At 40.8% G+C, this 24655-nt stretch overlaps 1 protein-coding gene across 3 annotated transcripts; it reads left to right on the top strand.

The window, feature by feature from the left end:
• The first annotated feature begins 1793 nt into the window (after positions 1 to 1793).
• Positions 1794 to 23272, top strand: LOC125018640 (CSC1-like protein 2). Of its 3 annotated transcripts, none has more exons than XM_047602674.1 (24): positions 1794 to 2110; positions 8920 to 9141; positions 9299 to 9378; positions 11564 to 11605; positions 12769 to 12862; positions 12950 to 12987; positions 13462 to 13604; positions 14163 to 14226; positions 14345 to 14453; positions 14567 to 14637; positions 15130 to 15210; positions 15318 to 15441; positions 15953 to 16086; positions 16178 to 16315; positions 16583 to 16736; positions 16894 to 17000; positions 17126 to 17212; positions 17309 to 17374; positions 17487 to 17649; positions 18577 to 18682; positions 18860 to 19027; positions 19136 to 19251; positions 19370 to 19438; positions 20482 to 23272. In XM_047602674.1, exons 2-24 carry the CDS (start codon positions 8944 to 8946, stop codon positions 20659 to 20661), a joined length of 2532 nt encoding a protein of 843 aa, XP_047458630.1. In that variant the 5' UTR covers positions 1794 to 2110; positions 8920 to 8943; the 3' UTR covers positions 20662 to 23272. The 3 variants fall into 3 exon arrangements, with proteins under 3 accessions (XP_047458630.1, XP_047458632.1, XP_047458631.1); XM_047602675.1 differs by having other exon boundaries at positions 1795 to 2110; positions 14175 to 14226; XM_047602676.1 differs by lacking the exon at positions 11564 to 11605.
• Positions 23273 to 24655: the final 1383 nt, after the last annotated feature.

A 24655-nucleotide genomic window follows, 5' to 3' on the forward strand; every position in this document is an offset into this window, starting at 1 on the left:
TACTGGTGTTGGGAAGTTAGGAATTCTTTCCTGAGAGGCGACTCTTTCTCCCTGGCCCCCACGACACTTAATTTGGTCGTCAAAGACAAAATTAGCTTTATCGTCACATTCTTCACATGTACCAGACATACAAAGGAATCTAAGAAATCTTTCTCACTATCCCACGGTGAAGAGGTGAAGTGCACAGGCACATCAGGTAGACAGACATATTATAACATTAAAGTAAACAGTAACTAAAGTGCACAGCGGATGAAAACATTCATTAGTATTAAAAAAGGACTTCACAGTCTATATGTAGAAGAAGCAGCAAAAAGTCTTAGCATCATTTATAGCCTAATATCTAGCCCAACACAACAAATACATATGCTTTGTGTGTTGATAAGCCCTTTTAGCATTCGATGTTTGTATGAGAAGCCTAATAATTCTTTAATATTGTGCAACTATTCTCTTGTTCACAAATGAACAAACTGCAATCAAATCCATAGAAGCAAAAACAGAACCAAACTCAGTAAAAACAGTAAAAAAAAAAATAAATAATAAAGAATGGTACGTTCTTGTGCAGGTTTGTGGTGGAACCTGCTCTTATTATTTTTATTTTGCAGTGAAGACACTCTGCTCTGCCATCCCTGATGTCTATATTTAATAAATGATCCATAAAAAAAAACAACAACATTTCTTAAGAAAAATAGTTGTAATTTGGGCATGTTGCTGTCTGCTGTTTAGTCTTGGGTCTCTTCTGTCCACTTCTCTAAATAAAAAATAAAAAAGCGGACAAATTACAAATAGCTGTTATTTTCATTGAAACTGCAGTCTTCTACATTTCTTTAAAAGTAAAATTCACCACCACCAAGCAGCCTGTCAGATGGTCAAATCTGGCCCCTAGCATGAATTTGCAAAGTGTGAAATTTGCATAGAAAACGATAACATATAGGAGGCTACAGAAGCCCTAAGCGTTCATGCACTCACGCATATTATTTCCTGTGATAATACGTTCGTGTCTTCTGTTCCTCAAGATCTTGAGTTATTTATCTCATTATCTCATACTGTGTCTTCTCTTGATATACTTAATTTGAGGGAGAGAGAGACCTGCCATGCTGACTCATGGATGGCCTTAACACTAATATAAGTAATAATGTAGTAACAATACCAACAACAACAACAACAAAAATAATAATAATAGCCTGATGTAAAATGCCTTCTATAAGATGAGCCATTTTTTTGTGCTTTAATATTTTCTAGATAATGTTTCTTGAATTTCTAGAGATCTAATAATGAGATAAAAAAAAAAAACTCAGGATCTCGGGAAAACAAAGGAAACTAACCCATTATCACGGGAAAACGGAGATAAAAATAAAGGAATGCATGACCGCTTTGGGCTTCCGTAAAAGACTGCAATTTTTCAATTACAATAACTGCTAGCCCTAAATTTTCCCACTGTTTTATTCAGCAAAGTCGACAGAACACAACATTGAGACACAAGACTAAACAGCAGACAGCAAAATGCCCAATGTGCACTTAATTTTCATAAGAAATTCCATTTTTTTGGAGGATAGATTATTAAATGTAAACATTCTTCTAATTGACTTGTTCTTCTTTGCACTGAAAAAAAAAATGGAGAGAAAAAAAAATGTGGAACTGTCTTTTCCTTATAGGTTATTATGCTAATTTAGTGCTGCTCCGGCCCATTTGAGATCTAATTTAGCTGTATGTGGACACCACTTGCCTAAAAATGACCGCATCTATGGCTCTACGGAGACGCTAAAGACGTATCGCCTCTCTATGCGATCTACTTCTGCAGACGTCATTCTTTAAACCGGAGTGACTTCGCCTCCCGTTGGACTGGTCAGGTTAGCGATAGTTGTTCAACCGGCTCACAGTTGGTTGTGTGTGCGCCAGCACCTACAGCTAGCCGGACAATTTGACTAACTAGCTCTAGCTCGCCAGCTTCTGCGTTGTTAATCCACAGTCGTTTGGTTTAGTTTAGCCGAAAGTCACTCTCCAGCCTCCACCTGTGTTGTTGGCCACATCGAGGGGCTGAGTTAGCCAACGTTACAGCCGACTGCTAGCTCACGTTAGCAGCTTGTTTTAGTTTGTGCCCTGCTGTTGCAAGGTAAGTTGTTTTTTTAAAAAAAATTTGTTTATGTGTGTATTTCGCGACAGCCGTGCTACGCTGTCCTTAATTACTTTAGCATTAGGCTTCACTGGGCTAAACTCCCAATGTAAGCCAGTGGTTTACGTTGTAGACGGGAGCTAGTGGGATCAAACACAAGTCCGTGTGTTTGTAGTTTGGATTGTAGTATTGTTTAAAAAATAAGTGCGACATTCGCGATTCCTTTCTTACCACGGACACAGTTGAACAGGCCAACTACTTGGCGCACGGATATTTGCTTCCCTGTTATTAATAACCCTTTTATCGGGCAACTCATTGAAATACTTGGATTTTCTCAATTTCAACCCCAGCGTGTTATCGTAGGGCCTCTCGGTACCTTTTTTACTTTTCAAATCCTTTTCTTATTTTCATGGAGAAAACGCACCATATATGGTTCCTTTGCCCTTAAATTGTAAACAAACGTAAACATGTATTCAGCCACTTGTTAACGCACACATTATCATCAGGACCCTTCTTCGTGGCACATAATAATGATTAATCAGAGTTCGTGCAGAGGTTGCAGATCATATTTAACATGGATTTGACCGGAGGAGGGTGGTTTCTCCTTTCCTTCTTTGGCTGGCTGAGTGAAAACCACATGCTACTAAACTACAGTGAGAGGGCACTATTTAAAAAGTACGCTGAAGTCATCATATGTGATTTCTTTCCCCCATCAGTGGTTAAGGATATTCTTGGATATCAATGGCAGAATACTTTTTTTTTTTATTTGTTTGGGGGGGGATACAAATGGTTGTGTATCTCCTTATGGTATGGCTCACTGGAGATAGCTTGTGCATGGACACAAGGAGAGATTTCAGACAATGCAGCTATAGATTAAAGTCTGCCTATGTAGCTGAGGGCAGTATTTTGACATGCCTTTAGATAACCAGTGGAAGATCAGCAATTCGTACGATTTCCCTGATAGCTAACGAACTGGCTACTGCCGTGTTGCTGGAACTACTTCATGGCAGTGACAGATTAAAAGAGGGTTGACTTGTAGGCATGAGCTCGAATGTGGACTGATGACTAACCGCAGGTTGCCTGTGATAGTTAATGCTCTAAGTGTTTTCCGTGTGCATAGCCCATAAAAGGATAAACACGGTTTGTATGTTAGCAGTCTCACCATTTTGTTCACGAGCTGTGCCGTGGAACAGCGAAATGAATAAATAACGACTGAAAACCTTCTTCCAGAAACGACTTCCTCTGCTATCGGTTTCATGCAAGCTGAAAAGCAAAGATTGACTCCTTATTGGATTACTTAATAAATACTTTATCTGATGTAATTAGGAATTATTTTGCATCGGACCACGCCGAACGCCAGTGTTTACTTGCGATGAAAGCATGACACAAGCAGAATGTGAATGGATACCTTCAAATTTAAAACTCCAACTCGCTCCCCGGTCTTGAATTAATAATGACGCTGAAAGTGATAACCTTCACCCTACATTCAGGAGGCTGTCGCTACACAACCACACACCTTTTTAGAAAACAAAGCTAAATAGATACAACCGATTGTTGTATTATAGATTTTATTCAGCACTTTGCCATAAAAGACGTGGTGGTGAACTTTACTTTTAAAGAAATGTTGCTCTGGGCTTTTATCACTTAGACTCAGCTGTATTTGTTTGTCCAATGAATATTTTATGCTACAATCTAATCTCTTTGGTCTGAGTAATGACATTCCCATTTCCATGTCATCACACACTGATATATGGAGACACGACCTTCCACCATAAGGAGAAGATATCTGATTTGAAATCGAACGTTTAACTTTTCCACTATGTTCCCTGCTGTGTGGTTTTTACGTAATGCTTTGACTATTATGAAATCACGCTCTATCTGACATCATCAGACTCTGTGATAATCAAAGCTCAGGCACCAAGTTGTTGTTAATGATTTACACGCTAATACCAACAAAGCTCATATGTACAAATGTGCATTATCTGCAAAGGTGCACCGTTGGGGAATTCAGGGAAGGGTAGATATAATTTTGGAGCAGAATGCCTATGCTTTAATACACAAAGCGGGTTTTTAGTTTTATAAAGGGATATGTTGTTTATACTCTGACATGGAAGCGTTGGTTTCTGCCGAACAATAACATGTGGGAATTTGTTGGTTACATACTTCAGGCTTTATGTCTTTGGCACTCTCCTCATGGGGCGTGCGCTAATTCTTTGTTTCTTGTTTTCACATTGCTGATAAGTTTATCAGCAAGCCCTTAAAAGGCAGTGATGAAAACCTGATCAGGGTGACATGTATGACAGAGACATTATGTCCTGTACTGTAGATGTTCTTGCTATGTATGTTGGGAAACTGAACGTATTGGCACTGTTAAAGGAAGAGGAACCTAAAAGAAAAAAACACCTCTCTACTTGAATTATCCAGCCGAAGAATTGGAACAAAACAAGTTCAGCTTACCTCTGGCATCAACTGGGTTTATAGGTGTTACATTTGGCTTTATTTAGCTGAGAAAGTAAGTCAGTGTTGCTTTCACACTATTCTCATTCATAACCCACTGTTTTAAGCGTTGAGCAAAGCCTTTTCAGACATTTGAATGGGACCTATTATGCTCATTCGCACTTCTGTATGTTAATTCAGGGACTCTGCCAGAGAAACTTTGCATGATTAACAGTTTGCAAAATCAAAAAGTCATCATCTTTATTTTAAGTCTTTATTTTTAGATCATCCACTGTTTGAAACAGGCTGTTTTAGCTCATGGCTCTTTTAAGGACGCCCTCTCCATAAAAGCCTGCTTTCTTCTAATGGGCAGGCTTTGTGGTTAAACCTTTGCTTTTTTGTCCATTTAACATAGAAACTACATCCATAACATTGTGAGGGAAGTTCTGGATGCACAGTATGAACATGTTTCTCGGGCAGAATCGGAAACTCCTAAAAAATGCACATGTGCATGTTTGTGCCTGACTCTGATTTGGAATATAAAAGTAGGCCAACAAGTTCATTTTGGAGCAACACAAATACAGCAGGACTTCTCAGTTTAATAAATATTATGCTTGTGATATTCCTGCTTGTTTTGTTACGTAACAGTGGTTCTTTGTATGCTGGCGTACATTTTAAGAAAACACAATGCTTATTGTGAACATTTGACATTGTAACATTATACATACATGTACAGTATATACCACAGAAAAGGGAAGTTTTACCATGTTCAGTTTAGCACAGGAGGATGAAATTAATGATACACATAGTTGTCCAAACACATTTAAATGCTCTTTAATAGCATTAGTGTTGTGTAGTTTCCTGCGTGGATCAAGATGAATGCTACACTTAAAAATAAAAAGGTTTGCATCTGTATTATCGGCAACTAATGAGCTCGCAGGTGCACGGGTTTGAGTGAGGCGCTCTATTGTATTGTGCATTGTTTCATTTGTCCTGATGGACGTGTTGCGCGGATGCTGTTTGTCTAACTGAACATAAATATATGTTGTCCCAGGCAATTAGACGAATCTCATTGTTTTGCCTGAAGCAAACTCGCTCTGGGCCGAGTTTCAAACGGACAAGCATGGGATTTTCTTTCCCACTGCTTTCGTCCCCTTGATGTTTATTTGTATTTTGAGAATGCGTGCCAGGCTGAAGGTGCCATAGCAACCAGCATCAGGTGGAAAAGGTTGCACAGTATTTCTGTGTTGCTGCTGACTCATGCTATGTCACGCAGCGCCACTGCTGTTAAGTCTTTTTGAGGCATTCACAAGACAAAGAATAAGATCAACATTAGTCTTTGTCTGCTTACCTAATGTAACGGTACAAAACATTTGGTATTTAATGTTACTTATGCGTAGATGCTTATAGCAAATCTCAGCACAGTTGAGTTAGATTAAATAAGAGGATATTGAGTACAGTTTATTAATGTCTCGTTCGCTATTCCTTCTGCCTAAATTATACTCGATTGCTGTCATGACTTGCAGTTCAAAATTACATTAATGGCTTCCCGTTTCAGAGCATAATTATATTTTTTCCGACTTTTCAGACCTGGTGAGAATCAGGAAATGTGGCCTATAAATGCCCACAAAGCAATTAAAGTCCAACAACAGTATATAAAAAAAAAATCAAAATAACCATTAAGGGGAACATCAGATGTCGAGACGAGATTTCGAAGACAAAGTGCAAACGCAAAACTGTCATGTGACTATTAAAGAGAAAGGGGAATTTTTTTTGGAAATAAGTGCTGATAAGAGCTTTTGATGAAAATAACTCCTTACTGTTGTTCATGAGGGTGGAAATATTCTGCTTTGGTGATTTTGTGTGTGGGTTACGGGAAGAATGTATCTCAGCAAATTCTATGTAACACAAGGCATCAGTGAAGTGAAACTGAAACATCTGACTTTTATAACAGGTCAATGACCCTTAACATGCCGTGAGCTAAACACAGGTCGGACCTTTTACTGTCCCGTGACTTGAATGTGCTTGAAATATCTCTGGATGTAACATAAATAAACAAACCCTGATCTAAAAATCTTAAAAAGTCTACTTGCAAAGTTGCGACACCGCAGTCAATGCACAATGAGTTTTCGGCAACAAATATTTAAAGTAAAAACAGGGCACTTTCAAAGGCGGACAAATGACAAAGACAGTATATTTATGGAAAATATTACGACACAATATCATAAAAGATGTAATGCCATCCTATATCCTGCTTTCACTATGACTAACCAAATGTTTACTTCAGAGTTATGCATCATCATTACTCATTAATTCTTGAATCATGACGTCTACAGACGATTGCACCGCTCAAGAGATAACACAGCATTTGACTTGTTTTACGTCTTTATGGCTTCGGCACTGCAGTTAAAATGTGGGGTGACCATATGAAACATCTGTGTTTTAGTTATTAGGTTAAGTTTGTTTTTTTTTTTTTTTTGTTTGTTTTTTAAAGTCCTTTTCAAGATGTTGGTGCTGAATGCTAAGCAGGCTCAACTGTTGCGACGGGTCTACGATGTGCAGCAGTGTTGTTGGAAGGCACAGGGGGGTATGTTGTGTCCTCCTTGGGTTGAGACCGGTCCATTTGAACCCAGTGGTCTCTATCGGCTTATTGTTCAGCACTGGCTGCGTCCCTCTCCACTGATGTCACAGCATTCCAGGGAGCGGATAAATGAGTTAGTGTTAGGGCAGATGAGCAGCATTGTGGACGGTGCTGATAATAGTGGGCAGAAGGGCGCAAGTGTCGCGGTGCGAGTGTGAATAAAGCACTCGCCAGCTCTCACCAGAACACCTACGAGTCTTCAAGCCATTTGGTCAGTCTGTGTGAAATGATCAACCCTTTAAATGTACATTTTTTTTATGGACGGAGATGTTTTAAGCCATCTCGTGCTTTGCATCTTTCCTATTTGCACAATAGGGACCCTTTCAACTTCAGGAGGCATTTGTGGTCATGTCTCATAAGATCGCTGCTGATACTGACTGGATGGATCGTGTTTTATGTTGACTACACTTTTGCCCCGTCCCTCATATGTGCTGTCCTGACTAAGAGCATCCCTGTCTGGGTCGGTGAATGTTGAGCTTTGTTAATGGCCTTAGTGGCGTAAGCTGGGGGATCTTAGTGTTAGGAAGTCTGGAATAAGCTTTAGAGATATAGAGAATCAAACTTCACTTGAGCTCTGTATCAGGTTTATAGTTTAATACCGAGGTTTCGCTCCGATCCGGGTGTTATAAGGATGCATTTTCTACACGCAAACTGTGAGAAACTTTATAAAGTTAGCAGGGTATGTATTAAAAACCACTACACTGCTCAGCATTAAGAGTCTGTGAGATCCAAGTTGGTTTCGTTAGTCTAAGTCACGTAAGGTATTCCGGTAATAGGTCACAAACTGTCCCTGTGGTCTCTCTTCTCTCGAGGCAAGTGAAAAATGGTCACCAAGTCATAAGCAAGTGAATATCTGGATATTTTGCTGGATCACTCCTCAACTTCTAAGCCACGCGTGCCGTTCAATGTAAAAGTTAAAACTGGTATTATATTTGTGAACTGCTTTTCTATGTAATGCAAAAAGGAATCAACTTTTGTTTTTTTTTTTAATTTGCGTTGGACTGTGGTGACCTTCTTCTACCTGTCTCACAGGTTGACATGCTTGTCTGACATGCATGACGATTTGTGAAGCTTTGACTCGCCGCTGTTAGTCGTATACCCAGCAGGATGGCATGCGCCGGTCTCCCATGGGTTCTGGCAGCACAATACTATCAGCATTCTCAGGAATTTGTTGTGCTTGCTTTAATGCTCACGAGGAAATTGAAACGTGTTATAATCACAACACAAATGAAAGCACAGAGAGAGGATTTCTTATGAAATTTATATTCACTGTTCTCAATAAACCTGTTTTACATGATCGATTAAATTCCTCTTGAAATGCTGAGTTTCTGTATTTTAGTTGTTTTAATTTGTGTTTAATACACACACCTAGTTGCTCAGAGTTTATATTTTCCCCGACAGCTTTTCCTTCAGTTCAGTACAAAGGTGACTAAATGACATTGACATGTGAATTGTGGCCATAAACGAGGAATAGAAAGCGCATCACGGTTTTAAACAAGCATGCGTCAGTTGCTATGCGTATGGTCGAAAACTACAACACAACATGTGACAAATGACGCGACGGGCAGACGGTCACATGCCGAATTCTCCTCATTTCTCCAAATCTGCACCGGGTGAATTCTGAGTACGTTTCTAGAAGGTGTCTGTAATAAACACAGAGCATGTGCGGGTGTAGTAACAATCTAGCGCGGGGCTGAAAAAAAAAACAAAAAACGTATCTCTTTCTTTACAGGTTGTCAACATGCTGCAGTGAGTGATGCACCGAGCCTTGATATTTACGATGGCCATCTTGGGGGTGCAGGGGTGCCCCGACTCGGAGAGCTGCACGACGCCTTCGCCCAACGTGAGCTCCAAGGAGTACTGTTACACTGCTCGAATTCGCAGTACCGTACTCCAGGGTTTGCCTTTCGGAGGGGTGCCCACTGTCCTCGCCCTCGACTTTATGTGCTTCTTGGTGAGTAACTTCCAGCTTCTTTACACCCCCAAAACCGTGTTGGAAATACTTTCAGGAATACCTTGAAGCGCTGACACAACTTTCATTGAGTGGATTTCTGTATTGTAAACAAAGGGCTCAGGGGTGTTGATGCGCTCTGTTTGTTTTGTTCTTCTAGGCGCTGCTGTTTGTGTTCTCCATCTTAAGGAAAGTAGCATGGGACTACGGACGTCTTGCTTTGGTGACTGACGCTGAAAGGTAATTAGAGCTTAGATGAGGTGTACCAATATATTAGCCATTTTTTAAAATTTGTTTTGCTGAGATCATTTTCATTCCTTTAACGAGTTCTAATGGTTAATATGTTACGAATCCAAAAAGACCACAGGGTCCCCAAATTAACTTCTAAATATGTTTTTACCATCTGAAATAATTAATTATACGGTTTTCTTAGAAATGTCCCCTTTATGTATTAACTGACAAATTGTTGTGTGCAAAAGAGGAGACTCTTAACGCAGTGTTTTTAAATCCTGATCAAACACCCTCCCGTGTTGTTTGAGTAGTGGCAAACTGTTGCAGGAGAAGTGAGAGGGTTTTGGCAGTAGTTGTTATAGAGCAGGTTTAGCAGGCAGCAATTCAAATACCTGACGGGTACAAAGGCATTAGGCACTGAATGTCTTCGCAGGGTCTGAAGCCTCATATCACAGGTTGCTTATGTGTCTCTCAGAATATATTATCGACTGTGGCTGAGTGGTATATAGCGTTGAATTCCATTGTGAGCCAAGAAGTGCAGAGAGTTCGGAGATATCCACAGTTTAGTTTGTGAATAGCACTGACTAATATGAAGACCATGGAATATATTCTATTTTTAGACTGAAGCTTATTATGGCTGTAAATGATCATTAATCATTAACACTAGTGCTGGCAGTTCTATTTATTTACATAAAAACAAATATAATTGAGAAAGTGTGATTTATAAAGTCACAATAATATGATATGTGACATAAAACACTTGTTATTGAGCTTGAAACGGCTGCTGGGGTTTGAACCAGCGTTATTAGAAGAGGCCCCGTTTGAGACTTGCTTTCCGAATACATGGCGAGATGATAGCGGGGTGGCCACCTTTGATATGGTGAGAAAGGTACGTTGTGGGCACAGATAGCTGGATCTGTTTTGCAACAGATCCACTCGGCAGTTTATCTGACTTTAGAAGTCTGGCCAATTTCCAAATGCCTTGATGTTTCACCCCCGTCACAGTTTCCTCATTTTGTGGGGACATCAGACCGGGCTCGTGATTATTCTGTGTTACTTTACAAACCGTGGGTCATACTTCTCATTCTTTTAACCTCAATGACACAGGGCCACTGCGCTGATGAGAGCTCAACTAATCGTAGATTTATGTATTGTAAATTAATATCAAGAAGACTTTTATTTTTAGGAAATTATTTATCTTTTATCAGCCAGACCTGCTGGTACATTTATTTTTGTATCCTCCAAGAATAAACGTTACTAGCATTTGACAACTGCTGATCGTTCATAGTAGATGCTAGTTGAAGATAAACTCTGTTTTTTTTGCAAGGATGGTACCTCAGACGAGGAAGTCAGCAGTTTTTCTTGTGATGGCAACATCGCGCTCAGACATTGTCATGCTGTGTTTCTTGATGCATGGTTTGTTGTTGTGATGGAACATAGAAAAATGGTTAGGAGTTATTATAAATTAAAATTCCTCTTGGATCCTTCCTTTTTAATCCCAGCGGCCCATAGTTCCCCGTTATTATATAACGACATGCAGTGGGATATTTTGGGAGAGAATGAGACGGATGTCTGCGCATTGACTTAACAACGAGAACAGTTGTGGAAGCAGCCAAAGTGACGCCCGTCAACCGGGGCTGATTGAGTTAGTGAGCGGCGGAGATCTGACACCGCTGCAGACGTCTTAGACTGTGAACCCTCAAAAGTACAAAAGTGCTCCAGTACCTACATCCTCCTACTGCGTTTGTGTGATGTTACAGCTACATTATTTTTTCAGCTGCATTCGAGCGGAGGATGGGGTTGAAGCTCGGAGGGAGGATGGGAGGGGGTGGCCGCATGGGACGCTTTTGTAACGGACAGGAAATGTAGTTTGCTGTCTCATGACACCGTGCTGACTTGAGATCATTGTCTTTTCAATGTCTATAACTTCTGTAAAGTGGATGCAACCCTGCTAAGACAATCAAAACAGATGTTAATTTTGTTGCAATAGCTCAAGAAGCCATGTCACTTATAAATATAACAAATGGTTAGAAATGCATTCATATAGCTGGATAAATCTGGTTTACCAGAATGTGAATCTCCAGAACTTATTTGAACCACTGCTCTTAATAACCAACAACGGGGTACATTTCATTTCCACTACTAAGCTGAATAGCATTGTTTTGCTTTTTTTTTTTTTTTCCCCCTTTATCAGAAGAATGGATCAGCGGTACAGTCGCCTGGATGAACGGGAATTGTATGTTATCTCTCCATATCACCGACTCACTGCCTCTTTCTTCTTTCCGTTTCCCCCTCTATAGCTAACCTGACTCATAACACTGTCCATTCTGACCAGGCTGCCGTGGGTTTTTGAGGCTCTTCCATTCTCGATGGGTTTTTTTTTTTTTTTATTTCTTCCTTCAGGCATCCAAGTGCCAGGCTCCTAATGATTCTCCCTCTCCTTATCTATCGTGTACTGCTGCTGTTGGCTGTCTCTGTCCTCTCTCACCGTCCTAATCAGATCTGTGTGTGCTAATCTCTGTGTTGACCTCTTTATGAAGCCTGGACTTCTTCTGTGTGAGCGAAACGCATGAGCCACACAGAGGGGACGCTCACGGGGATAGGTAATGCCTCTCTGATGTCTGGTTGTTTGTAGACAGGCCCTAACATGGCACACCTGCATCATATCCTGTCTCCTAAAGTTGAGATGAGCCATTCCTACCTCTCTAAGGAATTTGGGAGACGGCCTCAGGCTTTCTCCTCATTCCATTAGGGATCTCTTAGAGCCCTGGGTGACGTCATCCTTTTATGCTGTAATAAACATCGAATCAGTCTTGGAATTTCAGCAGAGCCAGGGTCCTCATCATATTTCTACAGATATGTATGAGTTGAACTGTTGTAACCTCCTGGAGTCAAATACGTGTACAGTAAATATTAAGCTCTTAATGCCTGGTTACATTCTAGAAAACCCATGGCTCTGCTGGAGAAACTCCATGAATATGATATCCAATCGTCGCTGTGTTTCTGTTTTCCCTCGTGAATGCTCTTTTGTGTAGACATTTACCTTCTAATGTTTTATTGCAACCTTTCCTCTGACAGTGGTGGTGGTGGTGTACTCAAACCCGTTTATAGTGGGCTCCCTAACTCCCTAAGGCTGCATGAAATGTGGCTGCAGAGATTCTTCCCGTGGTTGTTTACCAACCCAACACCTGTGTGTGTGGCCCACGGGGGTGAATCTCTTCAGTCCATTTCAGGGCGTGTGTTTATCGTCTCTGTCTGTGTGTGCGTGTCTCTTACCTTTCCCGTGCCGAAGGTAAACCCGCTCTCCTGAGACCCAGAGAACTAACATCCTGCTATGGTATGTGGTGATGTCGGGTAGTTATGTAACCGTGTGCTCTGTGTTCTCTTCGCTACGTGCAGCGTGGGATCCAATATGACGTCCAACGAGACGCACGAACGCTATGAGCGCCTCACCTCAGTGTCCAGCTCTGTCGACTTTGAGCAAAGAGACAATGTAAGTGTGCAGCTGTCGTGGTAGGAGTGAAATAGGAGCGTCTCCAAACAATACATGGATTCACTTCTGTGCTCTCTTGTTTTGTAGGGTTTCTGCTCCTGGCTAACTGCTATCTTCCGCATCAAGTGAGTCAACCTACTAGCAGCCGGTTGGAAATGAGGACTTTTTTCTGAGTTCACAAAATCTTGTTACATTACTCACTGCAAACTCGATCAGCTGTCCAAAAATGACTGTGCATGGTAGATGCATTGATGGAGAAGTTTTAAGTGAAGAGTTTTAAGTGCTAACCTCACTGACAACACACTTCTTATGAATGCTCCGTAATAAAAATCAGTGAAATGGTTTTAATGTGAAGCTAGAGCAGTGGGAAATGTCAGCAGCAGCGAACAGGCTGGATGACGTCAGCATTAGTTGGCATTTTCTTTCATGTCTAGACATGTTTTTATAGAGATGATCAGAAGTATTAAAAATATTAAAACACAGCAACACATTAGGCTCATCCTCCATTGTCTTTGCAGTAGTTTATCTATTTATTTAAATACAAATGTTTGAAATTGTCACTTCAAGTAGTTGACTTAATTGCCGTGTTCCTTCTGAAGGGATGAAGAGATAAGGGAGAAGTGTGGCGAGGACGCGGTGCATTACTTGTCCTTCCAGCGCCACATCATTGGGCTGCTGGTGGTGGTGGGGGTGCTCTCCGTGGGCATCATCCTGCCCGTTAACTTCTCTGGAAACCTTCTAGGTAAGATGATGAGATTTAGTCTGGGGGGGGGGGGGATCTCTGGTAATTTAATGTTGCTCAATTTTGAAGTCAAGTATAATTTTCCTGCCTTTTCTTTTCGTGGCAGCAGCCGTAGCCTCGGGTTGGGGGACTGGTTAGTCACATTTTCGTGAACCAGAAACCTCAGGCCCAAAATGCTTTTCTGAGTTCTTAGAAAACCGTGACAAAACTGAACTCTAATGTTTAATCCGGTTTTATATTTTGCTGGAGGTTTGCTGAACTTGGTTATATAACTATGGTTATTCATTTATCATGGGGATACTCAAATAACAGTGACTGTAGCTGTAACCAATAAATGACAATATTTTTGGTTAAATGCCAAGCACATTATAGAACACCTTAACCTTAAACTGTTGCTGGAATTATTTGTTTAACGTGAAATTAATCATCAAATATAACTTCGCTCCGGCCTGTGGTGTAGTTAATGGGAAATTATTTTACCAGATGATCCTTTTATTGTTTCAACCATTCCAAGCTGCATTGTGTTCTTTCCAGTTTTTCAAAGTAGTGATTGTCTAGTTTCTTTTACAGAAAACAATGCCTATAGTTTTGGCCGCACCACTATAGCAAATCTTAATGCAGAGTGAGTATTCATTATACAATCCCTTCATTTATTCATTCATTTAGAAGACTGAGAGTATATTGACTTTCATTTTTTTTTTCAAACACTATAAGTAAATCCTTCACTTTTATTTCCCAAGTAACACACTACTATGGCTGCACACCACCTTCGCATTTCTCTACTTGTTACTGACGGTGTACAGCATGAGGCGGCACACGTCCAAGATGCACTACAAGGAGGACGACCTGGTGGGTGGCATGTTTCCAAAAAAATAAATAAAAAAAAAAGTCTCTTCAGACACGTACTTCTAAGCTGCTAGCTCTGTATGTTAATGTGTTTTTGTCGTTTAATTCCCACGCAGGTGAAACGCACATTATTTGTGAACGGAATCTCCAAATACGCGGAGGAGTCCGAGATAAAGCAACACTTTGAGTGAGCGTTCCCTTATCTCTTGGCTGCACGGTCAACATCTCACACTTCTTAAATTTGTCTGCCTGCTAAAATGTTACACTGGTCTGCCAGCGTGGCCATAAGCCGCCTGGTAACTGTATTAAGGTGTATGAGAGCCATGCCTTTTCTTGTTAAAACAGCTGCCCTGTCATGGTCCTTATGACTGGGATCAGACAATGGCAGGCCTATATGTGTAATCGTCCTTAATCGAAGCCAGATGAGCACAATTAAGCAAGTCATGTGTCGAGCTGGTCTAAGACTAAAAAGGGCATCTTTAGCCCGACTTCCGTGATGTGACATTTCCTCTTGTACTGCAGGAAGGCTTGAGTACAATCTAAAAAGAAAAAAAAAAAGAAATGAGAAAAGATATACTATAAACACACTTAGCTGTTGTTTATGAAGTTATACTGTATATGTCTGCGTTTGTGTACTTATAAAAATGTTCTCCTCTCTCCTGTCCCACCTATTTCCCAGGACTGCATATGAAAACTGTGTTGTGCTGGAAGCTCGTTCCTGTTACGACGTAGCCAAGCTCATGAATCTCGGCTCAGAAAGGTACGCGTGCCAGCGTGTCGGCCATTGTCGTTGCATTTTGAAGCGTACTCTGGGAGTGTCAGATTTTTTTTTTTTCCCGTCTAACACAGTGGATGTTTTGTATACAGGAAGAAGGCAGAGCGCAGCAAGAAATTCTTTCTCGACCTAAAGAACAAGGAGCATGTTGACACCATGATCAACCCGAAGCCCTGTGGACACCTCTGCTGTTGCATCATTAAAGGCTGCGAGCAGGTCAGAGTGACAAACCTTAACGTTATCTGACAGCAACACTCTCTGCGTTCTTGTTTACAAGCTGATACATGTAACAGTTCGAGGATGATGATAAGAACCGCTTGTACTGGATTTTAAAGCTGAAGTAGAGAAACAGGAAAAGCGTAACCAGTTTTAATGCCTGTATAATACGGTCATTATCATTAAACTACTGTCGGCTGTGACGGGAAAACTAAATTCATTATTGCATTGCTGAACGATGACAATGATGACCATTTAGTTCATATTTAATAGCAGGCCCATGTGACACGGTAAATGGTTGAATGAGAAAACTGGATTAGTGTGATATATGGTACATAAATGGAGACTGCATTTTTGCATTTTTGAGCTCATGGTTGTTGTTTTTAAATCTGATTCGATTTAATTTTTATAACATGCATTGGTTCTGCTAGACAGTGAGTGTATATATTGGAAGCAAATAAAATATGAGCGTAAAAATGTCTCAGACTGACTAATTCTTTGTCCCGCACAGGAAGAGGCAGTGGCCTACTACACCAAGCTGGAGTCCCAATTAAGGGATGATTACAGGAAGGAGCGAGAGAAGGTTAACAGGAAACCTTTGGGAATGGCCTTCGTTACCTTCCAGAACGAGTCCATAACTGCCATGTACGTATAACGCCTTTGCGTGGAGTAAAACCTGTGAACATAAACAAGTTGTGAGTTGTGTCTGTAATGTAAGTTCTGCGTCCGTCCTCAGAATTTTAAAGGACTTCAATGCTTGCAAGTGTCAGGGCTGTCACTGCCGCCGCGAGCCCAAGGTGTCTCAGTTCAGCAGCAAGCTGCACACGCACAACTGGACGGTCAGCTACGCTCCCGATCCACAAAATGTCTACTGGTAAGAACACATTCGACGCTTACTGAGAACTTTGGCTGCATTTTGCCAGAACAAAAGTGCCACAAACCAACTGGATTGTTATTTGTAGCGCTCTAAATGTAACATGCAGGAAGGAATAATTAGTCTTGTCGATGTCGAAGAGATTTACTCTCTCCAGACGATATATTGGTATTTGAGCTGCGGTATCGGCTTACTGGCCAGCTGTGTCCATAACTGCAGGTCATCTCGGAGTGTATGTCTAACCGTTGCATAACCTTTATCCCACAGGGAGCATCTGTCAGTGGGTGGAATCTCCTGGTGGCTCCGCTGCTTGATAATCAACATTGTCCTCTTCCTCCTCCTCTTCTTCCTCACCACCCCGGCCATCATCATCACCACTATGGACAAGTTCAATGTTACCAAGCCAGTGGAGTACCTAAATGTGAGTGTTCACACTCCACTCCACATTCCTTTTTTGTGTGTTATTACTGGGATCTTTGCAAGTGAGACAAAAGGAGAAACAATAAGCAATCACATCACAAGAGGCACGGGAATCAATCTTGACACAAACTTGTGTGTTTCTCTGATCTGTTCTCCAGAATCCAATTATCACCCAGTTCTTCCCCACCCTCCTCCTGTGGTCATTCTCCGCCTTACTTCCCACCATCGTCTACTACTCTGCCTTCTTCGAAGCCCACTGGACCCGGTATAGTTTGCATTTTCTTTAGTCAATTGTAAAATTTTTTTGTTCATTCCTGTTGGATGTTTATGTGGTTTTAATATTGCGCATTCATTTTGTAATATGTGTCAATGTTTAATTTGATCGTGCAGGTCAGGAGAGAACAGGACTACAATGCATAAATGCTACACTTTCTTGATCTTTATGGTCCTGTTGCTGCCCTCCCTGGGACTCACCAGGTATAACATGTTTTTGATTTACACCTGGTAATACGATGAAATGTAAAGCAATCAGTCGATCTTAATATGTGTCTTTCTGTCGTTGGATTTTTGCAGTTTGGATGTTTTCTTCCGGTGGCTTTTTGACAAAAGATTCTTGGCGGACGCTGCAGTGAGATTTGAGTAAGTACTGACAATCTGGTTTAGATCGTAAGTAGCAGCCGTTAATTTCATCCATTAATCTGACTTTTGACTTCCGTCTTCAGTGATTCTGACCTTTTCTTTTGCTCTTTAGGTGTGTGTTCCTACCTGACAATGGAGCCTTCTTTGTCAACTATGTCATCGCGTCTGCGTTCATCGGTAATGCCAACGACCTGCTGAGGATCCCTGGGTTACTCATGTACATGATCCGCCTCTGCCTGGCTCGCTCTGCGGCTGAGCGCAAGAACGTCAAAAGGGTTAGTGCGGCCTTCAATGGAAGTAGTATGGAAGTAGCATATAGTCACATGTCTGCCGGTGTCAGACCATCGGTCTGCGTTCGTGACCCTAGTTTTTGCAGAGTGTGACACTCTTTAAGAGACACCACCTTATTGAGCCATTGCTCAACAGAAGAGAAATGATGACAAAACAAAACAGCGATGTTCAGTTGGTAAACAGGTTCCTCTTTTCTTTACATCTTCGTCTCATCGGAACATTCAAATGCATAAATACTTTTGCAGCAGCGTGATCACCTAGAATGTATAAACTGAAGACCGACTGATCTGCGTGATTCAGGAGAGGCCAGGGGTAGCTCTGCTGGTTTCACTTTAATATTGACAAATGCAGATTGCTGCCATTTGTGGATCCGATAAGAAGTTATTTGCTTTTGGCTGAAGTGTTTGCGGTGTGTTCAAGTGCAAATTTTTGGTCCAGGCAAGGGCAGTGAGAGGCGACGTCACAGTCGATTTGATATCAGTTCATACCTTTAAGCGTCACGTTGGGCACTGGTAGCAGGATTTATTACTTCTGTTAAGTGAACTACTACTTACAAGAGATAATATTAATTCATTAATCTGATGCCTGTTCTCAGGGCTCTTGATCTTTTTGTAATTGTGGGTCCAAATGTTTCGTTGTATTATTGTTTGTTTCGATATTGTCTGCCTGCGTATTTTTTGGTTTGTTTTGTCTGCATGATTGTATGATTTGTAGTTGTGAGGTCTTAAAGTCTTCTGTGTTTGTGTTGTGTAAGTATCTGCGGGACTATGACTGAAATTTAGCGCTTGTGCTAAGTTTGTCGCATTTACACTGATGCCTAATGCACCAGCATTGATTCGTGTGCATCGTCTCAATTCAATAAATTAATAAATTAAATTAAATATGTTGCTCATTATGTTGTTTCTCTATAGCACCAAGCCTATGAGTTCCAGTTCGGGGCTGCCTATGCCTGGATGATGTGTGTCTTCACTGTGGTCATGACCTACAGCATCACCTGCCCAATCATTGTCCCTTTTGGTGAGTTCTGCTGTTCAATAACCCTGTTAGGTTACTGAGATAGTGTACTGATTGAATGACCGCAGGAAAAACATGCAGAGGGCAGGCAGCGTTCAGTGGCTCTGTTCTTCATACACAAGCTTATCGGACATAATTGGATTAGTTCCACTGATGGTTTTGCCTCTCTTCTCTGTGCAGGCCTGATGTACATGTTGCTCAAACACCTGGCAGACAGATACAACATGTACTATGCCTACCTGCCATCCAAACTGGACAAGAAGATCCACTCTGGGGCCGTGAACCAAGTGGTGGCTGCTCCTATCCTCTGCCTTTTCTGGCTTCTTTTCTTCTCCACTGTTCGCTCGGGTAAGAAGAGGACTCCATCTACAGGCCACGAATGTCCTAACACAGTCGTATGAGTTATAGTGTCTGGTTATACATTAAGCAAATATCTCCCCCCTTTCTTTCCCTCAGGGTTTACAGCTGCGACGTCCATGTTTACATTTGTGGTTTTGATCATTACAATCATCATTTGCCTCTCTCACGTCTGCTTTGGACATTTTAAATATCTCAGTGCGCACAACTACAAGGTACAACCATCACCAGCCTTTTTCTGCTCTTCTGATTTATATTTTCTGTGGCGTAAAGTATTTCAGACCATCTTTTTATTTAAATATGTGTATGTTAAATACGTGCTTTCTGTTCAAGATTGACCCCCAGATGGATATATCGGACGAAGAACGTCAAGCAGGCCCTGCTGTTTCTACCAAGGCAGCTGTATGTATTAAGCAATTTTTATTTTGTATCGCTCTGGGCCTCAGGGTCAAAATGAACATAGTCAACATTTACAAACTTTAGCAATACATCCTGACTATGACAGTTGTACATAGGAGGAACTGTGGTGAACTCTGGTCTGGAGAACTACCATATTTCCATGTGCACAATAAAACTGTTTCTATTAAGATCAAAGCTGAGAAAATGTAAATAAAGCACAAAACGCTAGATAAAGAGATGAAGAATGCTGTAGTTTTACTACTAAAAAATATAACTTGAGGAGGATTTATTAGCATTTTGAACAGGCTTCGGTTTATGCACTTCAGCAAAGTGATTAAAATATATTTTTCTCAGCTGTAGAAAGTTTTTGCAAAAAAAGTAGGGATGTCCGATAATATCGGCCAACCGATAATCTCGGCCGATATTAGCCTATTTTTGTAATATCTGTTCATATCGTTATCGGTTTAACCACCGATAATGTAAACAGATAACACAATGCCCAGGTTCTGCTGCTGCTGCCTGTGGGGTCCTGAAACATTTACCGGCGCGTGATTGATGACCTCATCAAACTGCATCCGTAGCCAAAACAACAACAACACAGTATCTAGTGTGGCTAACAGGTTGCTTGCTACCTAAAATTAGTCCCGGCGAAAAAAACAAACAAACGCCTGCATATATCGGTATACCATATCGGTTGATATCGGAATTGGAAATTAAGAATTTGGACAATATCTGCAAAAAGTCAATATTGGACACCCCTAAAGAAAAAAAAAAAAAGTTATTTTGTTTTCAGTGGCATTAAATGCGACCTCCAGAATCAGAAAATACTTTATTGCCAAGTATATTTGTACATACAAGGAAATTGCCTTGGTGTTCGTTGCATAAAAAATATAAAATTAGATGAAATAAATAAATCGTAAACATATAAAAAAAAATATATTCATTGTACAATGCAACAAGAGGAACATTTACAGTGGGACGGTGGTGGGTTTCATGTGTTCTTCAGACTTTGACATTCTGCTATCTTTCTTATTCTTCCCCCACAGCAAATGTACATCGCTCAGATACTTCAGGATCCAAATTCGGAGGAAGCGGGTTCAGGCAGTGGCGAGGATGACGGCCAGGGGTCCTCGCAGGACGAGGAAATAATCAGTGTGGAAAATGGCCTGAATGAGGACTTCCAGTCTGGTGAGGACAGCCTCATTGACAATGAAGTGCGGCAATGATGCTGCCTGAAGCTTAACTTGAGGAGTGCACTGAATATGTGAATTACACAAGGAACTGAACCAACAGTTCTCCAAAGCATCTCAACCTCCATCGAGGGACTTAACACTAACTTAAAGCACACTGTCTACTAAGGATTAAACGGATTGTGGCAAAAAGGACTCTTGCATTACCTTCATTGGGTCTCACCAAACTACGTCTTCTGTATAACTGCAGAGGGAGTCTACACTGACAATGCGAGGGGCAGCAACATCTCTCGCTCCGACATAGCTGAGGCACGCCCCAAATTACTGCACAAGGACCAATGAAAGAGGACACTAATGCACATATGAAGAATTGTATGCCTTGTCTCGTGAGGGGGAATGCTTTTCTGTCTGTGTTTCCTTAACATTATTGCACTTGAACAAGAGGACCCGTAAGCTCAAGGTACTGCAGTGTGGCATGAAAATTCAAAAGGTTGGGGGACGGGGGGGGGTTTCCCACAATCCTTTGCCAGTGTTTCTGCTCTTGTCTGCACTAGATGCTTCCCCCTGCATAATCAGCTTATGAGAGAGACGAGCAAGAGGGTAGTTTCCATGCCAACGGTTAGCCGAGTCTGTGCAGGTGTGCAGATGTGATTATTTCTAATTGTTCTTCCAATTCCATAGAAGCCTTTACAAATAAATTTTAAAAAAAAAAAAAGGAAAGTTTTTGCTACTAACACTCCTGGAAGCTTTGACACTACACACTTACAAACCTCTGGATTTGTAATTTAACTATTTTTTTTTTTTTTTGACATGGTATTTATTTATAGGCATTTATAGAAATACCCCTGAAACTGTGGAAGAAGATAATTATTATCTTGGCACACTACATTGAAAAGGATCTCATTAAAGTTCAGTCTCTGAGCCTGAGTTGGGACTGCTGCTACTGATGCTGCCCCCAGAAGGGGAAAATCTTTGCACAGCTGCGTGCAGGAGGCCTGTGGAAATTTTGTGTGTTTGGTTCAGAGGAAGGAGAGCTAGGCCTTTTTATTTTTATTTTTTAAGGTGTTCCTGGGTCAAATAACACCCACTGTGACTGGTTCTTTATTTGTTGTTTTCATTTGTATCTTTTTTTGTTTTGTTTATATGTTTACGTCTTTTTGTAGAGATTTTGAAATTTAGCGTTCGGTTTAGGTCGCTATGGATGACGTCTCTCCGTCAGTGTTTGGTAGACATCGTACAGGTATATTGAGCATTGTTACAGTTCCACAAATCTCGGGTTCGGCTGCATGAGAGGGTTTTTTACCAGTTACAGGGGATCAGGTCCAAATCTATACATACATCTACTATGCCGCTTCCTGTGTTGCTACGAATTTAGTCAAGCTTAAGGCCACAGTTGTACATTCCAGGTGTAGATCCGGCTCTGTCAGGCCTCCACCGTAACAACTCTTGCATACTAAAAACACGCAGATTAAATGTTCCTAACATATCCCTGACCTGCCTCAGCCATACGACAAATACATGTACGTAAAGATAACACTAAAGTTAAAGTGAAATGCAGTGATCTTACTCAGGATTTATCTTGCAAAGTACCACTACTGTTATTATCGGAGCATAACATGATAAAATGTATTATCCAGCTATGGGAAATGTGCACTAATCCTTCTTTCACTTATATGACTGACAGGGAAGGGCACACTCCCCGTTGGTGTGATGACGACAATGGTGAACATAAACTGTTAACGTAGTTTGTCCATCGGTATGTTAGCGACACTTCTGGGTATATTATCATGGTACTAAGAGAATTGTTTGACACCATTGAGTCTGGAGCTCTTCTAGTCATGATAAGGTGATTTTATTTTTATTTTTTTTTTATACCTCTTCATTTTTTATACCTCTGAGATGTCTTGAAATCTCTGAATGTGTCCTGTCCAAATAACATACACTGTCCAACCTTGAGGGAGATGCTTCAAATCTCTGCTTGTCTAACTCCATTTTTTTAAAAGCTCTGAATGTAGATTAATTCCTGACCTTTAGCTAAAGCAAAAATGGCCTGAGTCATAAGAGTGACTGCTGTATTAAAAGAAGCTCAGTTGCTAACCAGATATTGAATGGTTTTATACTGTTAAAAAACAAAACAAACAAAAAAAAAACTTACTGATGTCCCGTCTAATGTCACGGCATTTCATTTGAGGATAGATTTGTCAGTCTGATGGCTGCAATGATTTCTAATAGTCTTTTTGCTAATTCCATGTGTCCGTGATGATTTATTTTATTCTAGATTATCTTTATAAGATCTGTATAGACAGCCAGACTCACTGGAAATGAATGGATTGTTTTCTGTTAAACAGCCATGCTCTACTAGAAGTTCTCAGCTTGTTCCTACCATGTATTCAGAATGGGTAGTAAAACGTCTCTGCGCCTCAAAACTGTGCACAACTAGAATGTGTTTTTTCTGTGCTTTGCCTTTTTTTTCTTTTCTTTTTTTTTTTAGGTTTAGCTTTTTCTAGATAAGGACAGTAACTTTAGCAGAACATTTTTATTTTATTTTGTTTTTGTTTTTGCAAAGGGCCATGTGTACAACAGGTATGTATTGTGTATATCTGTGTTTCTCTGGAGCTCTTTCAACAATAAATCCGTATTTAATCAAGCTGGTTGACAGTAAGAGTTTCTGTTTAACAATATTGTGATGATCAGCTGATGACAGATCAGCCGCAACATTAAAACCACCGACAGGAGAAGTTAGTAACATTGATCATCTTGTGACAATGCAACGTTATGCTGGGAAACTTTTGAACTTCATATTCATGAGCCTGTTACTACCACCCACCTACACCCCCCAACGCAAAACAATGACACTCTTTGACGGCAGCAGGATGCAGCCTGACACATGTGCACACACAAAACCGGTTTAAGAACAACTAAAAAATAAACACGCACACACATGAAAAACATCACAAGGTGTTGAGCTAACGTCTAAATTCACTAGATCCAAAATTGATCGAGTACCTGTGGGGTGCACTGGAGCAAGTGTGATCTACAGAGGCTCCTCCCCTTAACCCATAGGACCCAAAAACCTCCCATTAAACAACATTTTGTTGCCAGACACCACAGGACAACCCTCAGAAGGCCCATGTCCATTGTCTGATGAGTCACAACTGTTTTGGAGGCACAAGGAAGACTTGCACAATATTAGGAAGCTGGTCATAATGTTATGCCTGATCAACGAGCTCGCAGGATTATCAAGCAACATAAAGTAGCAGCGTCCAATCTAGTATGACCAGTATGCTGATTCATAATTTCCCTTCAGGGATGAATAAAGCCATCCATCCATCCATCCATCCATCCATCCATCCATCCATCCATCCATCCATCCGATTTTAGACTTGTTCTAAACTCACCCTTGAAAACAATTCCTCACACTATAAAATATACAAATAAATAGGTTGGCAAACAGGGGAAAACTCTGGAATTGTTTTCTCAAACACGTGGCTGTTTCCCAAAGGTAATTGAGGAAAGTCCCAAAAAAAAAAAAAAAAGTTTACCAAAGGTTCCTGTTGTTAGGGTTAGTTTACTAAATGGGTGGTGCACAGAAATAGTATATTTCACAATTCTGCTTGGTATGTTCAGTGGCAGAGGATGGCTAGTGCTAGCAATGCTACTACATTAGGTGTAAATAGACATTTCTGAGTATGTGATGTGACATTATAACCAACACTCGTGCCTCCCTGACACAGTGTTGTAGTATTTGTATTAATTCTGTGACTGTGGTCATAACGTGCACTGCCCAAGTGCAACAGAGAGAAAGCAGTGTACCAGGTTAACCATTAGCCAGGTTAGCACGCTGGGGCTAATTTTGTACCATATAGACCAGGGGTGTCAAACTCATTTTAGTTCAGGGGTCACATACAGCAAAGTATGTAATGAACAACTGGACACGTCTCAAGAAAAAGAAGTGCAGTTTCTGTACAGTTCTATGTCTCAGTGTTATGTCCACAACCCTTACTAAAACTGTGAACCCTTTGGAAAAGCT

This window comes from Mugil cephalus, chromosome 13 (genome assembly GCF_022458985.1).
Source record: "Mugil cephalus isolate CIBA_MC_2020 chromosome 13, CIBA_Mcephalus_1.1, whole genome shotgun sequence".
NCBI classification, from domain to species: Eukaryota; Metazoa; Chordata; class Actinopteri; order Mugiliformes; family Mugilidae; genus Mugil; species Mugil cephalus.